Source organism: Helianthus annuus, chromosome 5 (assembly GCF_002127325.2).
Source record: "Helianthus annuus cultivar XRQ/B chromosome 5, HanXRQr2.0-SUNRISE, whole genome shotgun sequence".
Lineage (NCBI taxonomy): Eukaryota > Viridiplantae > Streptophyta > Magnoliopsida > Asterales > Asteraceae > Helianthus > Helianthus annuus.
The window spans coordinates 11,505,166-11,524,741 of record NC_035437.2 but is presented as its reverse complement, the minus strand read 5'-3'; the positions used below and the strand labels follow the sequence as shown (position 1 = coordinate 11,524,741).

General features: G+C 37.2%; 1 protein-coding gene across 1 annotated transcript; it reads left to right on the top strand.

Annotated features, from left to right (window-relative positions):
• Window positions 1–15,417: 15,417 nt before the first annotated feature.
• LOC110939964 (ankyrin repeat-containing protein At5g02620) lies at window positions 15,418–19,558 on the top strand. Its single transcript, XM_022181533.2, has 4 exons — window positions 15,418–16,700; window positions 16,784–17,270; window positions 17,397–17,806; window positions 17,968–19,558. Exons 2-4 carry the CDS (start codon window positions 16,922–16,924, stop codon window positions 18,856–18,858), a joined length of 1,650 nt encoding a protein of 549 aa, XP_022037225.1. The 5' UTR covers window positions 15,418–16,700; window positions 16,784–16,921; the 3' UTR covers window positions 18,859–19,558.
• The last annotated feature ends 18 nt before the right edge of the window (window positions 19,559–19,576 follow it).

The following is a 19,576-nucleotide window of genomic DNA, read 5'->3' as shown; positions in this document are numbered from 1 at the left end:
GTAGGGGCATTTTGGTAATTTCACATGTGCCTAAAAGGTCAATTTTGGAATTCTGAGTTCAAAACATTTGACTACTGTTTAGAATATAAAAATTTACTAATTACATCAGTAGGTTCAAACCCTTAAGCTTAATAAGGTTCTAGTGCACACTTATGTGTTTAAAAATGCCTAAAAAAAGCGATTTGGAGCCATTTCCGGGTTTTCTGTAAAAAGCCGATATTTTTAATATTCCAGAAGGCTCAAAATAATTTATTTATTACAACAAATCAGTAGAAATTGGTTTGGGGTCAAAAGGATTTGTAAAACTCATTTTATGGCTAAAAAGGGCAAAACCGGCATAAACCGAATTAATCTTAGAACTCTAAGTTATGCTCAGCCTAAAAATAAATAAAAATCACCAAAAATCCCAAAATATAATTTTATAATAGTGGGTAAAAGGTTTTGTATAAAAATTTGGGTTTTTATAGGCTATACATAATTTACGCCATTTAATTAGTAAAGAAGCTCTTAATTACGCTATTGAGCATAACTCTTAATCTAGACCTCAAACTGACTTCAAATTTTGGGTGCAAATTTATAAATCAGAAGCTAAGGTGCTTACCCTTTTATATTTTCAAAAATCCCGTTTTAAGGTCAAATGGGCATAATGGTCAACATATAAGCGATTAACGGAAACATGCATGTGAATAGGATATCTAATGAACCAAGTTGTATAATCTCAGAGAGTTATACTAACATGTAAATAGGTTCAAAAGAAGTTCTAAGGCAATCCTAATCTTGGCTTAAATGGGTCAGAACTGAAAGTCAAAGCAGAAGTCAAACTTTGCGACTTTCGGTTCCAAACCAAGCCTAAACCGAAAATTGTCGAGTTGAACATGTTGGAACATGTTCTTACATTAATTAACAAGTTATTTTAATGATCAAACAGATTGCATGTAACCTACATTGCTAATTATGCATTAATTCGCAAATAATCTTTCTGTTGACTTTTTATAATAAGCTTTGACTCGACAATTAGCATAGTTAGAGTGGGATTCTGGAAATACCCTTTTAAGGGTTTGTTACCCACATAATTACCTACTTATAGGTATTTTTAATTCGGGATATTAGTGAGTAATTATAGACTAATCCCAATGTCAAACCTTAATTACGATGGTTTGACTTTTAGCTAAATAACTAAGCTAAAAGTAATTAGAGAGGGTTAAGGACACTTACATGAGTCCTAAGAAGGATTAGGGATTTAATGAGAACTTGATGTTGTCCAGAAAAGCTCCAGAGAAGTCTTGAACCAAAGTTGCAAGTGAGCATGTAAAGTGTTCACAACTTCAAGCTCTTATATAGTGAACCTTGAGGTCCAAGATGATGCCAAGATAGTCTAGAGTGGTTACAAGATCATCCCAGGTGTCTATATGATGCTATATACTGCCTAGTAAGTCCCTGGTTTCGAAAACCACTCATTTAAGTCGGTGTAACAGGCTGAACAGGCAGCTGTCCATTTTCTGCTGCCAGCGACTGCCTTACGGACCGTAAGCTCAAGGCCTTGCGGTCCGTAAGACCCTCTTGCGGACCGTATGCTGAAACAGTTACGGTTCGTAACTGACCCTTCCTGAAATCGCCCAGGTACCCTCCTTACGGACCGTAAGACTAGGGCCTTGCGGTCCGTAACCGGTGATCAGAAAACAAAAATTTCACAAACTTCAAGTCTTGACCATGCAACCTCGTGGATTCCGAATTACATGCTAACTTTCTCAGTTGTGGGACCTAGTGGCTCAGCCATTGCATGCTTGTATGTCCCTTACACGTTTCTACAACTTTGGCATCTTGTAATCTTTTAAAGTGACGGATATTTCTAAGTCTTGGATTCTCACAAGAGTTGGTCATGATAGTTAACTATTATTAATTTCTTTTATACAAGAATTTTATTCAGCATTTTAGTAACAACATTCCCAATAATCCAAATTCCGTATAAAAGATGGGACTTTAGAAACGACCGGTTAATACATATATATAAGATGTTTATCAAACGATTTAAGGATCTTGGGATTTATAAATTTGGGTCGCTCAGAGGTATTTTAATAACATGTCGCCCTTGGGTCGTTCAGAGGTATTTTGAAATAACATGACGCCCTTGCATTTAAAATCCTACCATGCATCTTTATATTTAATCCGGTTTCCCTGACACGTTTGTTCCTCATGACACGTGTCTTTATTTTATTGGACAGGAATTTCCGAGGTGTTACAAATTGTTTGTAGGAAACTCTAAAAATATTATCAAGGAATTACTGTTTTTTTACATGCGAATATTACCTTTACTAAATGTAAATCGAACTTTCATCGACGGGCATGTCTGTTGATAACCTGTCGGTGAAAGTCATCATTGGACGAGTATCCCTAATTCAAAAAGATTCCTATATTACTTCACATATTAGGGTTATGCTCATTTAGTCAACAAGATGCTAAATTCAATGGATGAAATTATATACATACACATAACAGAATAAAACTTCAAACACCTAAGATATATACATACACACACATACTGCAAACAATTAAGAACAAGTGAATAAAGGACAACGTACTGCATTATAACACTTTCAACGAATATAATAAAGGTTCAATCCCTACTTCAATAGACGAAATTATGGTTCAATCCCTCATGAGAATGAAAGGTGTCAGGGTGGATTAAAAGTGTATCTGATGATATCAAGAGAGAAAGAAGGTGCGAGAAAGACGTTGTGGTGGTCAAAGATACAATGTGGTGCCAAAGAGAGAAAGACAAACATAGAGAGGGGGAATGAAAATTAGGGAAATTTGATTTGATTTTGACTTAAAATCTTCAATAGTATGCCCATCGAAAATCCCTCGGTAAAATAGATTATTGTTGTTGTTGTTTTTTACATCCATACATACACAAACATACATATACAAACACATACACCTAAAATAAAGATGCATACACACACATACACTTGATGTAAAGATACACATACACACACTTAAAGTAGACATACACATTAACATCACACATGCACCTACACAACACACAAACGCATACACTTAAAGTATGCATACACATTAACATCAAACATACACATATACTTAAAATAAATATACATGCACAAACATATACACACACATACACACACAGACATAAACATACACAGAGGCAGGATTAAGTACATAAAGATCATAACATTAGAAACGTAGGTAGCAAAGTGTTGATATGAATACAAATTATTAATATGCAAATATCAAACTGTTGATGTATGACATACAATAGTGATATACAACATTGTGTAGTTATATATCAGCATTGTTTGTTACATATCAACACTGTGTATTCATAGCAGCACTTTACTTCTCATTGTTTTTAGGTTAAGAGTATCGTGTACGGAAACCTTCCCTTACATGCATGCATGCATGCATGCATGCATACATACATACATACATACATACAAATACATACATACATACATACCATACATACATACATACATACATACATACATACATACATACATACATACATACATACATACATACATACATACATACATACATACATACATACATACATACATACATACATACATACATACATACATACATACATACATACATACATACATACATACATACATACATACATACATACATACATACATACATACATACATACATACATACATACATACATACATACATACATACATACATACATACATACATACATACATACATACATACATACATACATACGTGTACAGGTAAAGTAAAGTAAAGATGCATACGAAGATGCAAACATATAAAACACATACAATTAAACATACAAAATCTGAAGGCTAACATATGTTTCTTGCTTATAAGATACGGACATACAAACACATACACTTAAAATAAAGAAACACATACATACTATGCATATATAAATATAGTACTTTGTATATATTCCCTAATCTCTATATGTGCGCACACGCGGAACTCTGATGGCTAGACACACACATCAGGGCAATGCTTTCTCGTCAATACCGGATGTACCCAGGAACTCCGATGGCTCGAACTAACGGATAGGACCTGGATCCACATTTTGAGACCATCAACTCTAGCGGAATCTTCTAACCAATGATGTACACACAATATTCCGAGACCACCAATTCCAACTAACTTGCTTGCAATGGTTTTCAATATTAACTCGTTGTCGTATTCTCGACCAATGATGTACATACAACACGCAAACAACGTACTTCCACGTTTTGAAATTATGAGAACTTGCCATTTATGACGAGTATTTTTCAAGATTGCTATTTTTTTTGTAAAAAGTTGAGGATATATTTTAGTAAGAAGGTGAGAGTGTTATTATAGAAGTTTGTGTCGATAGACTTCTGTGTTAACGGAAAAATGTAGGAGTAAGGTCTGCAAAGTTAGTTGTTTATGGAAGAGTGTGTTGGGAAAGTGCCCGATTATAGATGTATTTCCATTGGATTTTCATAGATAACCTGTACCAGACAGGTGTTCAAGAATCAAACCTAAATAAAGCTAGTTGGGGTGATTTTTGTTTTTTTTTTTCACTGATTGAGCACCGTCGGATCCCCGATGGGTACGTTAAACGTTAAATTCTTTATCTTTTAAGTGTGTTAAGACGATATCCATCGGTTATCCTTTGGAAACTCACTGACGATTTTTCTCAACGGAATTATTCAGTCAGTGAAAGTCCTTTTTGGTAGTGCATCTGATCACCATGTCTATACATAGGAAAGATTTAATCACACCTTGTCTATGCATATTGGAAGAGAGAGAGAGAGAGAGTCGGTTGACATGGTTACATGACAAATGAATCAGCTTGTGTGTATTTTTGTTAATGAGTATGAAAAACATTAGCTTAGATGCTTGATATATAAAGAGGGTTAACTAAGTTTTAGATGATGTACATATGCTTGCCCCTATGTTTTTCTATGTATCAAATGTTGGTTCAGTTCTGTTTGTGCATGAAGGAAAACATATGAATCATACCTGTCACAGCAGATAGGGCAGAGGAGAATCCAGTGAGGGAGTTCGACATGCCTGTCATCTTGATCTGGTTCCTCCTTAGGGTGCTGACTGATGATGGGAACTTAGAAACCGAAAAGGGTATCGGTTATGGAGAGGAGGTTTCGTGATGATGTTGTGACTTATGGGGTGTGTGAATTGTGTAACTGAGTAACCCCTAAAACCTCTACATAACTCTCCTTATATAAGCACCCAGGAGGAAACCTAATTAGTTACTAAGGGTAATATGGTCCATCAACAATTACCAACTAATTAAATAATAGGTTCTAATATATTTTGATCTCTATAATGTAAATGATTAAGATGGCTATAGATTAAATATTAATACGTAATATATTTAATCTTACATTCTCCCACTTAGCCGAGTAATCATTTACTATGAGTATTAGATAAGCCTGATCAGGAGTTAACACTCATTTTAGCCTTAAACAAGTACTATAGCAGAAAAATACAGCCGTTGAATCATTATGCGACTCAGGACCCCCATTAATCATACTATAGCCTTAATTTAAAACCTAATCATCATGATCAAAATACGCGTAAGCCCTTTGTTTGATTTGTAACTTTTATTTGTCTATATGCCATTATACCGGTTGAACATATTCTAACAGACATACAAAATCAAACTTTGAGGAAATTTCATTAAACATAAAACATAAGTTAGTACAATATGCTCAAATAAGGTCTTTACATAATCCCATATTCCGAACATGTTCTTCGTAAACCTTAGGAGGGAGACCTTTAGTCATCGGATCCGCAAGCATATCCTTAGTACTAATATACTCGATACAAAGATTATTTTCCTCAACTCGTTCACGTACAAATAGATATTTTGTATCGAGATATAAACCAGCTCCAGTCGAACTGTTACTGTTCGAGAAACTAACGGCAGCTGAATTATCACAGTAAAGCTTCAATGGTCTAGAAATGGAATTAACAATTTTGAGTCCAGTGACCAGGTTTCTAATCAACATTCCATGACAGGTTGCGTTATAGACAGCAATGTACTCTGCCATCATTGTGGAAGTTGTAGTCAACTGTTGCTTATGACTCTTCCAAGAGATAGGGCCGCCTGCTAACATAAAGATATAGCCCGAAGTGGATTTCTTGTCATCTTTGCATTTGGCAAAGTCAGAATCAGAATAGCCCACCACTTCTAAATGATCACTTCTTCTATAAGTCAGCTTATAGTCTTTCGTCCCTTGCAGATATCGAAGTACCTTCTTAGCTGCTTTCCAGTGATCTAAGCCAGGATTAGTCTGATAACGGCCTAGCATTCCAGCAATATAAGCGATATCTGGACGAGTACAGACTTGAGCATACATCAAGCTCCCGACTACTGACGCATAAGGTATCTGGCTCATTTGCTCCTTCTCAACCTCTGTTGTCGGACACTGAAACGAACCGAAAACATCTCCCTTAACTACTGGAGCGACGGAGGGTTTGCACTGTTGCATGTTATATCGTGTAAGGACACGATCTATGTAGGCCCTTTGGGACAATCCTAAGATCCCTTTGTGTCTGTCTCGGTGAATTTCGATGCCAATGACGTAAGATGCATCTCCGAGATCCTTCATGTCGAAGTTATGCGAGAGTAACCGCTTCGACTCATGCAACATGTCTAAACTATTACTTGCCAATAGAATGTCATCAACGTAAAGGACAAGTATAGTAAAGTTGCTCCCACTCATCTTGAGGTAGGTGCATTGATCCACTTGATTCTTCATAAAACCTTGCTTCTTCATGACTTCATCAAACTTGAGGTACCACTGACGTGATGCTTGTTTTAACCCGTAAATGGATTTCTTCAGCTTACAGACTAGATGCTCCTGACCTTCAGGCTCAAAGCCTTCAGGTTGCTTCATGTAAACATCTTCGTCCAAATCTCCGTTAAGGAAAGCGGTTTTAACGTCCATCTGATGCAGCTCTAAATCGAAATGAGCTACTAGGGCCATGACGATCCTTAATGAATCTTTACGAGAGACAGGTGAAAACGTCTCTTGATAATCAATTCCCTCTTTCTGAGTGTAGCCCTTTGCAACCAATCTTGCTTTGTAGCGTTCAACGTTGCCATTCGGATCCAGTTTTGTTTTGAACACCCATTTGCATCCTACGGGTTTGACTCCGTTGGGTAATTCTACCAAATCCCAAACGTCATTTTTCTTCATGGATTCAAGCTCATCAATCATTGCTTTATTCCATTCAGAAGACTGATCACTGCTAATGGCTTCATTGTAAGAGATAGGATCATTGAGCTTTCCGGGATCCATTTCAGTCAGGTAGGTAACATAATCATCCCAATTAGGAGGCCTTCTTTGCCTGGATGACCTCCTGAGTAGATTATCAGGGTCAGCGTTGTCTTGGTTTTGAGCGTTTGATGTGCCTTAGTCATGAGGTATAATGGGTTCTGATTGTAGAGGTAAATTTGCAGTTGGTGCAGTAGCTTCAGGAACAATAGTTGCATTGGGTACAAGAGGTGTAATCGGAGTAATGGTAAGCGACGAGTCTCTCCCCCCCGCGTCTTGTACTTCTTGCAATTCTTCGTAAGGGTTGGTACTGCTCCCACTGTCCTTGAAATTCTCCAGGAACGCAGCACGCTTGGTTTCAACAATACGGGTGACATGGGAAGGACAATAGAAACGATAACCCTTAGAGTTCTCAGGATACCCGATAAAGAAACAGGTAACTGTCTTAGGGTCAAGTTTCCTTAGGAAAGGATTGTAAAGTTTTGCTTCAGCAATGCAGCCCCATACTTTCATATATTTAAGACTCGGTTTCCTTCCTGTCCAAAGTTCATAAGGAGTTTTAGGGACAGACTTAGAAGGAACTCTATTGAGTATATGAACAGCTGCTTTTAACGCTTCAGTCCAGAGGAATAATGGTAAGTTAGTGTTGGCTAACATACTGCGCACCATGTTCATAAGGGTACGGTTTCTTCTTTCAGCGACACCGTTCTGCTGAGGTGTACCAGGCATGGTGTATTGGTTCACAATCCCCTGGCCCTTACAAAACTCATAAAATGGACCAGGAGCTTGACCCACATCAGTATGTCTTCCATAATACTCACCGCCTCTATCTGATCTCACAACTTTAATCTGACGATCTAATTGCTTTTCAACTTCAGCCTTATAATCTTTAAAAGTTGTAAGAGATTCAGATTTCTCCTTAATAAGATACAAGTACATGTAACGAGAATAATCATCAATAAAAGTGATAAATGAAGTATGTCCTGTTATGCCAGCGATTTGGTAGGGACCACTAATGTCAGTGTGAATGAGTTCTAATAAATTAGAGCTCCTAGTGGCACCTTTCTTATTCGCTAATGTCATTTTACCTTTAAGACATTTGACACATGTTCCAAAGTCAGAGAAATCGAGAGGAGGTAAGACTTCATCCTTTACGAGACGATTTAATCGCTCTTTTGAAATGTGGCCTAAACGCTGATGCCACAACATGGATGAAGTCTCTAAGTCTCGTTTCTCTTCCATCTTTGTGAGTGATTCATTAATGTTATATGACAACAAAGATTTGGAAAAGCCATCATCTAGTTCTAATCTATAGAGACCTCCATCCAGAACACCAGTACCATAAAGAACAGAATCATAATGGATAGAGAGTTTGCGATGACCATGGGAAACAATAAAACCGTCCATGTCTAACTTTGGTCCTGATACAAGGTTCCGAGTTACCTTAGGAACATATAAGGTATCATAAAGTTTAATACATAAACCAGTTTTCATAACTAATTGTAATGTTCCAATGGCCTTCACTTCTAATTCTCGATCATCCCCAACCTTAAGCGTTCTTTGGTTTCTTTCCAGCTTTCGGATTGAAAGGAATCCCTGAGTAGAATTGGTAACATGAACCATAGAACCAGAATCAAACCACCAAGAATTAGCAGGAACACTTAAATTATAGGACTCAAGTATCATAAAATAATCGTTACCTTTCTTAGCCAGCCACTCCTTAAAGTCAGGGCATTCCTTCTGCATGTGTCCTGTCTTTTTACAGAACTTGCAGCGGATACTGCCTAAGGAGTTCTTAGAGCTGGAAGGTGCACTTGCATTAGGGTTAGGATTAGACTTATGGACTTTAGAAGCATCCTTCCTCTGATAATTGTGCTTCCTTTTCTTAGGATTTGAGGTAGTGAAATTGGCAACATCAGTAGTGCGATCCATCCTCATGCGCTCCTCCTCCTGTACGCACATAGCGACCAGCTCACTCATCGTCCACTTTTCCTTCTGAGTGTTGTAGTTGATCTTGAATGCTTCAAAAGAAAAAGGAAGCGAAGTAATGATGAAATGAACAAGGAAACCATCACTGATTTCCATTTCCAGCCCCTTCAGCTTATTGGCCATGTCATTCATCATCATGATATACTCGCGAATGCCGCTCCTCCCATCATACTTAGTTGTCACCAGCTTAAGAATAAGAGTACTAGCGTGCGCCTTAGACGTCCCTTTGAACAGCGCCTCCACATGTTCCAAATAGGTTTTAGCATCTTCAGAATCAGGAATAGCTCCCCTGATTGCATTGCTTATGGATTGCTTCATAAACATGAGAGACATGCGGTTACACCTAGTCCACTTTTCATGAGTTAACTGCTCAGCAGCAGTACTTTGAGTGGTAAGGTCCGCTGGCTTTTTCTCTCTTAGAGCATAATCAAAATCAAGCAATCCGAGAGTAAGCATGAGAGCATCCTTCCATGCAGCAAAGTTATCACCAGTCAAAGGTGGAATCCCGCAGTTGGGTGCTGATAGTGGAAATAAGATGAGCAAGTTATGATACTAAGGAAGAAAAACTAATGTGATCTATGGGCACGTTAAACTAAGGCAGGCAAAATAATGACCATTTTACATAATGAAGCTGTGATAATGTCTATTACTAACATCAAAATAATAGACTTAACTAAAAAAAAAAATTCTACTTAAACGAAGACAAAACAGCTTTGGACAGAAGTGTAATCATTTAAGCATATGTGCAAAGTGGTTGTAACAAATCAGCTTTGGCCAGAAATTGAAACAATCACTTTAGTTATGCACTTGCTAAGTATGCCATCTATGAAAGAATTAAATCAGCTTTAGCCAGATATTAAAACATTCATGCTTATGATGCACTCTTAGCATAGCTTTCGTAATACTTGAATGATAAGTAGATGTATCAAGTCAGCTTTGGCCAGAAATGATATATCAAAAGCTCATTCAAGTTAAGCTATTCTGGTTTTGTAAAACATTACATTATCTTATTCTGATTAATTAACTAAGTAAATTACAAAACCATTTATTTAATAGCAAACTACCCGTTAGCGCGGATCGAGTCGCAATAATGAGATTTCGAGTCGCAACTACGGTCTCGACTAATGACGTTATGGTTGCGAGTCGCAACTACGGTCTCGACTAATCACGTTATGGTTGCGAGTCGCAACTACGGTCTCGACTAATCACGTTATGGTTGCGAGTCGCAACCTCATGGTCTCGAGTAATGACGTAATGGTTGCGAGTAGCAACCTCATGGTTGCGAGTGATGACGTTATGGTTGCGAGTAGCAACCTCATGGTTGCGAGTGATGACGTTATGGTTGCGAGTAGCAACCTCATGGTTGCGAGTGATGACGTTATGGTTGCGAGTAGCAACCTCATGGTCTCGAGTAGCAACCTCGTGGTTGCGAGTAGCAACCTCGCTAACAGCTGTTAATTGTGATATCATAACCGAAAATTCGAAATCTAAGGGATTAAGAGATATTCTTTCCTGTTTTAAGCTGATCTAATTTTGTCAACAGATTTCGAAATTTCAATCTCTTTATCTTTTTAACAGTTTTCTAAAAAATTTAAAGGACAAAATAGATTAAAACCAGGAAAAACACTTAATAATCCAAATCATATTCCAAATCATAACAGAATACTTCGAATTTTCTCAAGAACATGATGAACCCTAAAACATGAAACATAAATTCTGGAACCCGAAACCTGAATTTTAATAGTTTTTTTTTTCTAAACAGATTTCGGCTAAACATAAACAAGTTAATTCCGAATGAACATATCATTAATCTTTTCCCGAAAATCATGATTTCGAGTCGATCTTCATGACTCGAAACCGGCTGTGATGGTTTTGAAAGTTGCAAAAAAAAAACATTTTCCAAGTTTCAATCACAGAATTATGGATACGAAAACAAAACTGACTAATCAACATATGCTCTGATACCACATGTTGGTTCAGTTCTGTTTGTGCATGAAGGAAAACATATGAATCATACCTGTCACAGCAGATAGGGCAGAGGAGAATCCAGTGAGGGAGTTCGACATGCCTGTCATCTTGATATGGTTCCTCCTTAGGGTGCTGACTGATGATGGGAACTTAGAAACCGAAAAGGGTATTGGTTATGGAGAGGAGGTTTCGTGATGATGTTGTGACTTATGGGGTGTGTGAATTGTGTAACTGAGTAACCCCTAAAACCTCCACATAACTCTCCTTATATAAGCACCCAGGAGGAAACCTAATTAGTTACTAAGGGTAATATGGTCCATCAACAATTACCAACTAATTAAATAATAGGTTCTAATATATTTTGATCTCTATAATGTAAATGATTAAGATGGCTATAGATTAAATATTAATACGTAATATATTTAATCTTACATCAAATTGCATCTAAAAAGTGCTTAGAATATTTACAAAACTTTGTGTTAGCATACTGAAAAATCCGTATGAACTTCTCGGCATTTTTTTTAGAATATTGTGGTTGATTTTAATGAAATATAAAACGTCCACAAATATTAGATTTTTTTTTTCATAATTTCATGTGAAATGTTCTCCTTTTCTTGATCAATCAAAACGAATTTGTTATGATGCAATGTTTCAAAACGAATATATTTGTTGTTAACCAATCATATTTTTTTTTGTTTCTTCTTTTTATAGTAATAACTTTTATTTTTTTTATGAAAATTATTAAGTTAATTTTAATTATGTAATATTTAAGATTTACTAATAAAATTTAGTTATATAATAATTTGGTTATACAATATTGAAATATATTGTTCATTCATTTGTTTAGTTAACGTTAAACGGTCGAATACGAACACGGAACACGCCTTGTTTGTGTTCGTGTTTGTTAGATTAGGTAATGTTTTATTATAATAAATAATAATTTTTAATATTTATCTATATGAAATAAATATTATTTGTGTTAAAAAGATAAAAATAGTAGAGGTGTGCAGGGTCGGTTTTGCCTTTTTACACAATTTTATATATTAATTAGCATTGAAAAATACATATAATATGTAATGTTAATAGCGATTATTACCGAATATTCATTCAAAACGATATGATATAATCTATATATCAAACAAACGTTCAACCAAAACTATATGATATGAGTATATGACCCGTAAATTCAAACGAACGTTTAACAAAAACATCAAGTATTAAAAAAGTAGTGAAAAGTCAAAAATCCGACAACGATTTTATTACATGTCAACTCGGTTTGGTAATAGTGGCCATGGAAACATTGATAGCCATAACTGACCCGCTACTTTCGGTTTTCAGAAAAAATAATTAACCGACCCACCGGTTTTTATTTAGTTTGGTTATTTCTGGTCGGTTTATCGGTTTATTTGGTTATGGGTCGGTTAATTTGATTTTTTACACGCTCCAAATGATGAATTATTGGTATTATTCATGGTTTAAAGATAAGGTGAAGATGGAAAAAGGTGATAACTTAACGCGAATATGGTATTTATATTAATTAAACAAAGTGAATGATAAATAATTGGTATTACCATGATTGGATGATGGGGAAGGGTTGTAATGTGAAACTAAGGAGACGAAGTATGATGAATTGTGAATGATCACATAGTCATATGGTGATGCCGTGTAGAACACGCAAGGTTGCGAGTTGATGCAAGCACCAGTGGGCGGGTTGGGGGTAAATGGTCGCAGGCTAGGCTAGTTGGTCTTATGGTGATGCGGTGTATCCGGAAAACGGTTTTCGTCATAACTTCTTTGTTTTAACTCTGTTTTCTTCATCATTTTCGCCTACGTCTTCACAATTCAATTCTCTATCATCTCATATTCTTAAATATCCATTTCCATTTCATGAGAATCCTTCACTAAGCTCAAACATTCTCCTGTGTGCTCGTTTTAGCTCATTTTTTGTTCCTCTACACACAAACCCCTTGTAAAAGCACATACAACTACGTAGTATACAAAACTCACAACAAAACGACACAAACTTACTCAAAAACTATAAAACTATCCAACAGAAATAAATGTATTTTGCAATACATCAATAATATATATTTTTTTATTATGTTTATTATTTTAATATGATAATAGATTATTATTAAATTTACTTTTTACCTCAAACATATTAAAGAATATTATTTTGGTACCGTAACGAACTGAACCGATATCGACCGAACAACACCGGTGACGGTTTTACTACTCGGCGTGGTCATATAAAATTCATTAAACACAAAGTAATATTCACAATAGTATTTTTTTGGTATCATAACGGACCGATACCGATCAAACAACACCGGTACTGGTACGGGTATTCGTTTTTATGGGTTTTCAATCGATATAAAAAACGTGTCCATTGGCAACGACTGCTATGCCGAGTGATTAGAAAGGCTTTATGAATAGTAAGTTTATTTTTTTAATAATAAATAGCTTTTGTAGTATATTTATTTTATTATATTTACTTTTAACCTTAAACATATTAAAGGATACCAATTTGTATCGTAACAATACTGGTACTGTAACGAATTGAATCGATATCGACCGAGCAACACCGGTACCGGTTTTAATTCTTGAGGTGGCGGTATAAAATTCATTGAACACAAAGTAATATTCGCAATAAAGTATTGTTTGGTATCGTAAGCTATATCGAGTGTCTATACGATACCGGTATCGTAATGGGCCGATACTGACCAAACAACACAGGTACCGGTACTCGTTTTTATGGATTTTCAATCGATGTAAAAAACGTATCAATCGGCAATTATTGCTATGTCGATTGTCGGTATCATACTGGCACTGTAATGAACCAGACTAATATTGACCAAAGGCCCGCAACGAAGTGCGCGGGAATCCTACTAGTACCATCATCATCATCATCATACTCAGTAAATAGGTATTTTTATTTCTTAAATTTTTAACTACATTATCGCTAGAGACGAAATAGTGGGTGCTATTTTATCGTTCTCGCTTAAATACATACAACCGGAGAAATTAAAATGCATGAAAATATACATAGATGATCGAATTCACACCATATTGCCAAAAGTCAATTATTTATTATCTCTTAAATTCACCTTGAATCTACTACATGAAGTTTTTAGTCACACCTCTTATCAAACCTTGAAAACTTGGAAGGGTTAAAGTATTGTTTTTGTTATATTGTATTTAAATAACTTTAACTTTTACTTCCAACTTTTGATTTGTACTGCAGCACTCTCAACTTTCAATTTATCTTCCCCTGACACTCCCTAACTAACTGAACCTAACCCAGTTAGCTGATATCAGATACCACGTCATCGCAAAATGCCACGTCAGCTGGCACGTTATCAAAAAATGTCACGTCAGCTGCCATGTCATCGAAAAATGCCACGTCGGCTGCCACGTCAGCAAAAAGGCCGCATCAACAAAAACTAACTGGGATAGGTTTTAGTTAGTTAGGGAGTGCTAGAAGAAAATAAGTTGAGAGTGCTGGTGTACAAATCGAAAGTTGAGAGTGTTATTGGCAATCGATGAAAGTTGTCATTATTTAAATCCAATATCCTTTTTTTCTTATACGGTAAAGTTGTCCATGCTTAAACGGGCTTTATTTCTTTAAACATATCACCTATAATATACAATGTACGCATACACATGTTTGTGTCATATCAGTTTGCCGTGTTATATCAGACATGGTAGAGTGAGATGACGAACATATCCCGTCAAAACGTTTATCACTGTTGGCGTAATTTCAGTTTGGTCTGAGCCGATGGGTCGGCCCAAGCAAGTGATGGCAAGTGAGCCTAAACCTAAGGGGTTAATTAGGCTTTCTAATTGTTTCTTGTTGACTAAGTTAGGGTTAGCAAGTTAGTTAGTTCCCTATAAATACATAGTTGAGTTTGTATTAAGATAATTGTATCAAGTTTTGAATTAATTTCTTGATCAATATATTAGAGAGCTTATTCCAAATTTTATGTTTATTTATTGTTTTAATTGTCGGGACTTGATGTATTTCACGTAAAGAAACAAAAGTTGCATCTTTATGGACTTCGATAGACACACATCAGTCTAGTCCCACCACTTGTTTACCTGTTTTATATAAAGTAAAAAAGCATTTAATTTATAAATTTGTATACATGTGTAGTCATAAGGCCCTTTGTGGGGCATTATGCGATAAGTGGCGAAACGCGTAAGAGATGAGATTTATGGAGCTTTAGGGTGTCCGGGGCGTCTGCGGGGAGGGGTGCGGTGAGTGTACTCCCCGATCGGGAACACCGCCGCCGACCCCTCGGTGACCCAAATCGGGGAGTGGGGAGCGGGTATCATTCACCGTGTGAAACTTGTATATTTTTTAGTTTTTCCTTTTTTTTTTGTTTTTTCCTTGTGATTTTGTAGGAGGATGAAGAACAAATAATTTGCAGGTGAAGATGAAAGTGCAGGTTAAAATAAAGAAGAAGAAGGGGAGGAGAAAGAAAGAAGAAGAAGAAAAAGAATTTTCAAATATAACCCTTAAGTTTTATTTTTAATTTAAAAAACACTTAAATTTTTTTATTACTTTTAAATATACCCCTCAAACTTGTTTTTAGTTAAATGAAATGTTCTATTTTTTTATTTAGTTTTAATTTATTTAAATTATGTTTTACTTTTATAAAAATATTTATATAAAAAAAAAAATAAAACCAAATCCCCAAGAGAGGAGTGCCGCCATCAAATTGAGGGTGTTGGGGGAGTTAAGTGGAGAGTTGACGTGGCACGTGCTGATTGGATGTGGGTAAGAGAGGTCACTCCCCACTTAGAGGAGTGCCCCTTACACCCTTATATAACTTGAGTGTGTAGTGAGGATATATATGTATGAGGCTTTATATATGTATGTATATATATGTGTGAGAGTGGGGTAGAATGGGTCACGCCGTGATAGTGTTCGCGAGGATTGAAATTTTCTCACCCATAGCGCCCCGTAATAGTGTTTATGGGCACTATAGGGCGTTATGGGAAGATATGACATGATATAAGGCCCTATTACGGATGTTCTAAAAAGCCTTTACTACAACTTTAAAAATAACACATTTAAAAAAAACAAAATAAAATGCGGCTAGTTAGAATTTTTGTCGGTAAATGCATGTTCAAATATGTATACAAAACTCAATAATATAAAAGAAATTTGTTCCTTTTGAAATAAAAAAGAAAAGGGCTTTTGTGAGTGATTCGGATTCTTTTATTTTTATGAAATATACAAAACCTTTGTTGCATACATGTGCCATCTCTCTCTCTCTCTTGATTGATCACAAAAAAGATACACGTACAACCGGGGATAGCCCTCCTTCTTTTTTGATTTAATACCATTTTTACAGATTGATTTGATCTCAAAAAGCCATTTTCAATTCATGGGCTTTTTCATTCTCAATGGCGGAGAACAAAAGCTCCACCTTTCTTCGTACCAAGGTAACCCTTCCTATCATTCTTCTTTATTTTACTTTCTTATACATATCATTTTATAAATAATAATAATCTTTCTGTTTATACAGGGCATACATTTCAGGCCCATGATCTTGCAACCCATCAATATTAATATATTCCGGGATGTAATTCTTTCACAACATTTGCATTGTGTCATAAAATAATTATTTCCAAGGTTTGAAAAAAAAAACATTATTTTTTTTCCGATGAAACCATCACCGGAAACAGGGCTGCCGCCGGCCACGGGTCACCGGAAAAAGATGTCGAAACAAGTGACCGGAAAACGCGACGATACACCGTTGCATACAGCAGCCAGAGGGGGTGATATTAATGCGGTTATGGATATTTTAGGAGACTGTTATGGCGAGGAAGAATCGATATTAGTGTTGTCGAAACAGAATTACGCCGGCGAGACGCCGCTGTATGTCGCCGCGGAATGTGGTCATGTTGATTTGGTTAGGCTTTTGATTGATCAATGTGATATTGCAACTGCTAGTATTAAAGCTAATAATGGTTTTGATGCTCTTCATATTGCTGCCAAACAAGGAGATTTAGGTAACCAAATGCTCATTTAGTATATATTAGTATATGAATTATGATCAAACTGTTTTTTTTTTTTTTTTTTTTTTTTTTTTTTTTTTTTTTTTTTTGGTAAACTATTGTTGTTGTGTTGATTTGCAGGTGTGTTAAAAGTGTTGATGGAGGCGCACCCGGAGTTAGCGATGACGGTGGATGTGTCGAACACCACGGCGTTGCATACGGCCGCGGTGCAAGGGAACATTGATGTTATGAACTATTTGTTGGATATAGAGAGTAGTTTGGCGTCGATAGCGAGAAGTAATGGGAAGACGGCTTTGCATTCGGCTTCGAGGAATGGGCATGTTAATGTGGTCAAGGCGCTTTTGGAGAAGGCGCCTGGGATATCGGCGAGGAATGATAAGAAGGGGCAGACCGCGCTTCACATGGCGGCGAAAGGGCAAAAGCATGAGGTGGTTGAGGAGTTGATCAAGGCGGATCCGTCGTTGATTAATATGGTTGACGCGAAGGGGAATACGGCTTTGCATATTGCAGCGCGCAAAGGCCGCGTTCAGGTAAAATAATAAAGTTTTATGTCAGTGCATCTGAAGTAAGACATCAGATGCACTAAATGGGTGCATTTGACGTCTAAAATGTTTGGGACGCCAAATGCAACCTGTCAGAGAAAGGTTGTTAGTATTTTGTTCTCATACAAATAAATTTTATATTTATGCAGATTGTTAAAATGCTACTAGCTCGAAGCGAAACGAATACAAGAGTCGTGAACAGGTCGAATGAAACCGCCTTAGACACGGCCCATAAAATGGGGCATCCCCACATCGGGTCCATCTTACAAGAACATGGAGTCCCAAGCGCGCGGGTCCTAAAACCTCCAACGACTCCAGCCCGAGAGCTAAAGCAAACCGTCAGCGACATAAAGCACGAGGTCCACAACCAACTAGAACACACTCGCCAAACTCGAAGAAGGGTCCAAGGCATTGCAAGACACCTCAACAAAATGCACGCCGAGGGACTCAACAATGCGATAAACTCCACCACTGTGGTGGCGGTGTTGATCGCGACTGTGGCCTTTGCAGCAATCTTTACTGTCCCAGGCCAATATGCCGATGACCGGAACAATATACCGGACGGGTTTTCACTAGGTGAAGCGAATATAGCTCCACAACCATTATTTATAGTCTTTTTTGTTTTCGACTCGGTGGCTCTATTTATATCGTTAGCCGTGGTCGTGGTTCAAACGTCCGTGGTGGTTATCGAAAGCAAAGCGAAGAAGCAAATGATGGCTATAATAAACAAACTAATGTGGTTAGCTTGTGTGCTTGTATCCGTTGCGTATTTGGCACTTGCGTTCATTGTGGTCGGGGAACACGAGAAATGGCTAGCGATTTGTGTGACGATTATAGGAACAACGATAATGGTCACGACTTTGGGTTTAATGTGTTATTGGGTCATCATGCATCGGATCGAAGATAAGAATATGAGAAAACTGAGAAGGAAGTCGACGTCGGGTGGTGGAAGTAGTTCGAGGTCGAGGTCATGGTCGATGTCTGTACTCTCGGATCCGGAAGCGCATGGTACCGAGTTTAAGAAAATGTACGCGATTTGAGGGAAAAAAATAGTTCTAAACAAAATATTTTTGGTCTTTTTGTTTAAATTTCATCCTGTTGTAGCAAAGAAAAAATAAGCGTGGTAACGAGCTTTAAGTAGACCGGATCACATTGGACACAGATAAGTCTAGTAAAACGGGTGATCGGGTAACAGGTTCTCACTTCGTGCCAATACGGGTTCTGATCAAAATGACCTTGAGTTAAAGTTAGTCGTTTTAGAAAAAGAAAAGCATTAAAACGGGTCCAGCCACTATATTCTTTCAAGGCCTTTAGTGACGGAGGCAGCAACTACGCTAGTGGTTGCAATGGGGTAACGCTGATGGCAATATCGGTGCAGGTGGTGTAGCGCTGGTGATGGTGGAAGCGGCGATGGGGGTGTAGGTGGCGAAATGGTGGTTGGTCAGAAGGTGACGAAGGCGGTTATGGTCTCAGCGGTTGGGACAGTGACTGCAGCTGGGTGGTGAAGGCGTCAGTGGTTACAATGGCGCCGACTACAGCAACAGTGGTTAGGGTGGCATCGCAGCAGTGGTGTTGACAGCGACAGTAGATGGTAGTGGTGGCAAGGCAACACCAGTGGTTTTAGCAACAACCAAACATTGATCAATGATGATGATGACCTATTAGCAAGTTTCATTATTTTTTGGCTAATTGTATGATTTGAGTAGACTAAAGCTTAATACATTATACAATTTGAGTTTAGCAAGTTCCGCGGGCTCG

Excerpts from the sequence above, each read along its gene's own strand:
- LOC110939964 (XM_022181533.2), top strand. The coding sequence starts at position 16,922 with ATGAAACCATCACCGGAAACAGGGCTGCCGCCGGCCACGGGTCACCGG. Across the intron at positions 17,271-17,396 it reads TGCCAAACAAGGAGATTTAG|GTGTGTTAAAAGTGTTGATG; the intron begins GTAACCAAATGC and ends GTTGATTTGCAG. Across the intron at positions 17,807-17,967 it reads CGCGCAAAGGCCGCGTTCAG|ATTGTTAAAATGCTACTAGC; the intron begins GTAAAATAATAA and ends ATATTTATGCAG.